Here is a 5,422-nt window from a genome sequence, read left to right on the forward strand (position 1 = left end):
CTTCTCTGAACCTTTGAAAACATTACAGTAAATGTGACGGAATTGGCCGAAAGACGAGATGAAATCATAGTCACTGACCAGGTGTAGAGCTGAATTCAATCTACAACATAACGAAAAAGGCATGCTGTAAACAATAGCCATGATATTACATAAGATGTGCCAGTTAAAGTAACAGCAGAACACAATCATGGGAAACTATAAAGCAGGACAAATTACAGTTCAATAAACCCAAAAGACAGACATGACTGTAATAAAGTAAATACACTAAATTAGAGAACAGCTTTGCTAAACGAACGTTAACACAGACAGTTATGAGCAATGAGACAACAATAGCACCAGGCAACAGGGCAGTTTAACAATAGACAGACATTTGCCAACTGTTGCATCATATTGAGTGTGTTATAATTACTTCATATCTGCGTTTTATGTTTGTTTTTTTCCACCGTTATGTCATTGTCATGATGCCATTTATGGTCATCATGTGGATGTTGAGTGTGCTTTTTCATATAACATTCAGATAACATTATTATGGTCACCCTTTTGTTTATCATTTGAAAATCTTAAACTTGGGATTAAAAAACAAAACAAAAGTGAACAACGATATTGAGGAAGCCTTCAATGGACATGCATCTAAACATTTTATTTACAGCTCTCCCATGATAACAAGTTAATTTCCGTTTTCTTGAGATCTCCACTTGTTTTTCTAGGTATCTTGGGATAACAGCAGGTTTTCCCATTATAACAGAATAATTTATGTTTTTATCTTATGATAACAAAGCTTCAGTACTTGAGATGATGTGATCCTGTTGTAACAAAATCCTGAGAAAACTAGAATAAATTAAATGTGTGGATGCATGTCCGCTTCAGGCTTCCTTACAGTAAAGCTATTCAACAAAATACTTAAACTAAAGGTTACAGTTGACTGTTTTACCAGACATCATCAGGATTTATAAATAATAGTTTTATTTTTACGTGTTGCACTATGATTACAGGTCTACTGAGTTAATTTGCGTTTTCACTTTTATGAGGTTTCTTCTATATTTCTCAATAGTCTCTTTTTAACCACCTCATCCAACTTGACACGCTCTGTGAATTAACACAAACTTAGCCCTTCCTGGCCTGGCCCCGCTGGTAGCCTGCCTCAGACTGAATGCAGCCTTTTAAAGTGACGGAGGGCTGTAATTTGAGAGTAGCAGAGAGGTATTATTAGCCAGAACCGGAGCGCGGCACTTGAGACATCCAGATGTTGCGTTTGAGGCACCAAGTGGAGTCGGGTGAAGGCTACAACTGTTTTCCACGCTGAGACAAACTTTTTCATACATTGCTTTCCTGCTCTTTGAAAGTGATGGGCGCTTGCAGGCAATTGAAGGAAGACAAGTGAGGCTGTTAAGACGATTTCAAGCAATAGTATCTGTTGGACGAAGAGGATATTGAGGAGGACGTTTAAAGCTGCAACAAAGCCTGAAGCAGCTGCGCAGTCTGGACTTTTAATCCCGGTTGAGATGATTGTTTCACACCGGGTTGGAATTAAATAGCATTGTAGGTGCACACTGTCTCACGCTTTAAAAACTCTGATACTCCTTGTTTGTGAGTGCACTTTGAATATCATGGCTTTTCTTCAATTGCTCCTGTGCGCCGGGATGTTATCACTGCCGATGTGTGGTGCGTTTTTCGCCGGACCGCTACATCCGGAGATGTCCAATGGCACTTTTCATCACTATTTCGTGCCTGATGGCGACTACGAGGAGAACGATGACCCGGAGAAATGCCAGATGCTCTTTAAAATGACTGACGAGAGAAAGTGTGGACTGCCCGAGGACCAGGACGCAGTGATAAAGGATGATTTCACCATCATCAAGAGGCAGATTGAAGACTCGGCCAGGGTGCTGGAGGGCATCGGGAAAAGCATCTCCTACGACCTGGACGGAGAGGACAGCTACGGGAAGTATCTGCGGAGGGAGACGGCTCAGATAAGCGAGGCATTTACAAACTCGGAGAAATCTCTGCTGGAGCTGGAGGTGAAATTCAAGCAGAGCCAGGAGAGCGAGCTGAGAGAGGAGCACCGGCTCAACGACGACTTCCTCAACATGATAGTGCACACGCGGGATGTCCTGAAAGACACGCTGGACATTTCTCTGGGACTGAGGGACAAACACGACCTCCTGTCTCTGATCATCCGCAGCCATGGCACGAGACTGAGCAGACTGAAGAACGAATACATGAAGTTCTGAAAAAAACGAACCATGAACGTCTCATTACAGTATTTTAATATTATTGTTATTATTAGGATATATATTTTTTGTACTTTCTTGTGGTGGAGTGTGACCACGAGGCTGAGGCAAGAGTGATGAATGTTACCAATCATATCAGGGATGAAAAACAAAGTTTAATCATGCATCTAAGATACAAAAGAATACATCATTAATCCTAAATCCAGAGCAGGAGTTCACTTCATGAGTCTCTGCAAAAATAAGATTCTATAGGTGATGTATGAATGTGCTCAAAAGACAACCAAAGTGGACATTTATATGTCTTATTAGATTCAGGATTCAATTTCCTTTTTGCGTCCATTATATGCACACCAGAAATCAGAATGTCATTCTCCAGTTTTCTATTTGTTCTCTGGAAAACTTAAACATCCATACAAACGTAGTCATGTGGTAATGTTTGGCTGAGTTTGCTGAGGTTACCTTTCTCCAAATTTTGATTACAAAAAAGCAAACAATGCATTTTTTCCAAGTCACAAAAAGTGCCATCTGTCAAAATCTGTTTTAAGACCTGCTCAGTTTTGGTTTACATTGTGCTCAATGAAGTGGCATTCCAAAAAAAGAGACATTTAGAAGTATGATAAACGTAAACTGTACCATTTGCATCCTGTGTAATCATGGCAGGAATATCTGGTGGGGTTGCGTAACCATCTGGCAACATAAAACCAAAACTACCATAAATGCTGCCTGCGGTTAGTTACTCTATAAAGTCTTTTGGACTCTATCTCACTCCAAAAAAATCAGACTTTGTAATTTAATGTAACCCATTTGGAATGGGAAATAGGAGTAATATCCTCTCCTGCAGTGTCTGTAGCTTTATGTGACAATATAGTAATAAATCCTCTGGACAAAGGACCACTGACAAATTATACATTGATAAAAGAACCAGAGAAAATGCAGGTTTTCTGAAAGATCCAGCAAACCTTACACTAAATCAAATTAGAGTACCTCATCATATTGATGCAAAAGGCCATATAAAAATCCAATAATGCCATTAAGTGGTCATGTTCAGTGATTTGTAATGCACCCACAGATATTAAGGAGATAACTGCCTCAATATAAAGGTATAAAAATCTATAGACAATTATCTGGCTGTAGAAACTGTCATATTGGCCATTCAAGGGTCTCCTTGAATGGCCAATATGTGTAACACTCAGACATTACACTGCAAAAGGTGGTTTCATCACTGTTCTTTCATCACAGACAGAAAGGACGGTGGTATTATCTTGTAATTCATTAAGGCCTTCATGTAACTTAAACATGAACTGTCCGCCAATCAATAGGCCACACTAAAACTGCCTCTTTTATGGTCCTATGTGGTTAGTGCATTGAATTAACCTGTCAACAGTCAGGTGTGTGAGTGTGTGTATGCAAGAATGTGTGTGTTTATGTATAAAACAACAGCTTTAAACATGAGTCAGCCAATCGACAGAGTGAGAACAGTGAACTGTCGTCAGATGAAGGGTTTTCCAAACTTCATTCAGTCCTCCCTGAGCAGTGAGGAGAGAGTTTTGGAGACTTTTCAGCTTACTCACTTGAGGTTTAAGTAAGAAATCGAACACATATTCACTTGAAAATGCTCTTGTTCAAGGTTTTTTTTAACCTAAAAGTTGAAAAAATATTTTTGGAATATCCTCATAGCAGCCCAGATAGTAGCGAAACAGTGGGATGTATGGAGCCATGTTTAATCTTCCAACAAGGGTGACTGTTCTTGTTGCTCTTCTCTGACAATCCACATGAATGTTTCTACAAATACCAAGTAATGTTTACATATGGACATCTATCTGTTGCATTATTTTTGCTTTAAAGGCTGGCAGACTTTGCACAATTCTTTACTGCTCTGGTGCTAAAGGTTGTGACATGGTTTAAAAGCCTTTCCTGTGCAGCTTTGCACAGGCGGTATAATCTTGTAAAATGTACAGTGTATTATCAGAAATAAGTAAATACTGTGAGTGCCAATATCTTTATTACAGAACACCATGCTATGTATTCATTGTTTATATAAGATTTTTAAATAGAGCAGCATATATCTATTCTTGTTTACCTTTGAGATACAGTATTTGGTGATAAAACTTTGACAGATAAGACTGCAGGCAGCACTCAAGGACTTCAGTGTCAAACATAAATATGTGTGGCATTATCAGCGGATTGTGTTGTGTCTTCTCAAATAAAGAGTTTGTGTTGTAAAATTAAGTTTTGTGACAAAGGCATGTTTTTTTATGCAGAAATTAGGCATTTTATGAGATGTAACATGAAACACAAAATGATCCACCCAAGATTGTACGCTAAGTTCAAACATTCATCTTTTCCTCTATTTTCCCAGTTCTTGTAGAGAATGATGTAAAAATTACATTAAATAATCCCATATGTTGCTGAGAATACCTGTGAAGCTGCATCCCGGAGGTCCCTTTTTTCGCATAGCAGTAGCACTACAGACATTAGGACTACACACCACTGAGCCAGCATACTGTACTGTCACGTGCTTTAAAATTACAAAGATCCCCTCTATGTTTGCTTTAAAAGGCTTTGAGGTCTGCTGTGGATTACACAAACAGCCCCCCTGTGGATGCTTTGAATTAAGGAAGAAGCTGCTCGTTGGTATTTATGAGGAACAGAGAGGTAAGGAAGTGGTGTTGATGGGTTTGTGGTGTGGTGGGGTATACAAACTGCTTGTTTTTTCCTGAATTCTTCTCCAGTTTGTGGTAAAAACACTCTTCTGGGGAGCCTTTTAAGATCTTGAATGAAGTTTAAGGATTTGAGGAAATGGAAATAAAAAGGGAAAGAGTATCCTCATCCTCATCTCTATTCTGAGTTGAAAAGTGCCAACTGATGAAAGTTACATAATACTGCAAAGTACAGTAAGACAGTTTCACTTGTGGTGACATAGTCACGTACTTTGAGCCCACTGATTACAGTCATGATGCGGCAACATAAAAGACAATACAGCACAAAGAAACCTTGAGCCCACAATTTATGTCTGCATGAGAGGGAAAGCCCTGGTTATGTCACTAAGACTGACAGACATTGGCATCATCTTAAGGAAAAATATAATGCGTAAAGTTGCTCTTTAGACTTAAACTACCATCCTTTGATGGAATGTATATTGTTATTTATATGGCATTGTAATCTGGGATATCAGTTTCAGTATTGCATAA

At 39.0% G+C, this 5,422-nt stretch overlaps 1 protein-coding gene across 1 annotated transcript; it reads left to right on the forward strand.

Annotated features, from left to right (window-relative positions):
• Nucleotides 1–1,129: 1,129 nt before the first annotated feature.
• On the forward strand, nt 1,130–4,460 carry fibinb (fin bud initiation factor b). Its single transcript, XM_034679518.1, has one exon. It carries the CDS (start codon nt 1,608–1,610, stop codon nt 2,229–2,231), a length of 624 nt encoding a protein of 207 aa, XP_034535409.1. The 5' UTR covers nt 1,130–1,607; the 3' UTR covers nt 2,232–4,460.
• Nucleotides 4,461–5,422: the final 962 nt, after the last annotated feature.

This window comes from Notolabrus celidotus, chromosome 3 (genome assembly GCF_009762535.1).
Source record: "Notolabrus celidotus isolate fNotCel1 chromosome 3, fNotCel1.pri, whole genome shotgun sequence".
NCBI lineage: Eukaryota > Metazoa > Chordata > Actinopteri > Labriformes > Labridae > Notolabrus > Notolabrus celidotus.

What these genes read in the sequence shown, in the direction of transcription:
- fibinb (XM_034679518.1), top strand. Translation starts at nt 1,608, where the DNA reads ATGGCTTTTCTTCAATTGCTCCTGTGCGCCGGGATGTTATCACTGCCG.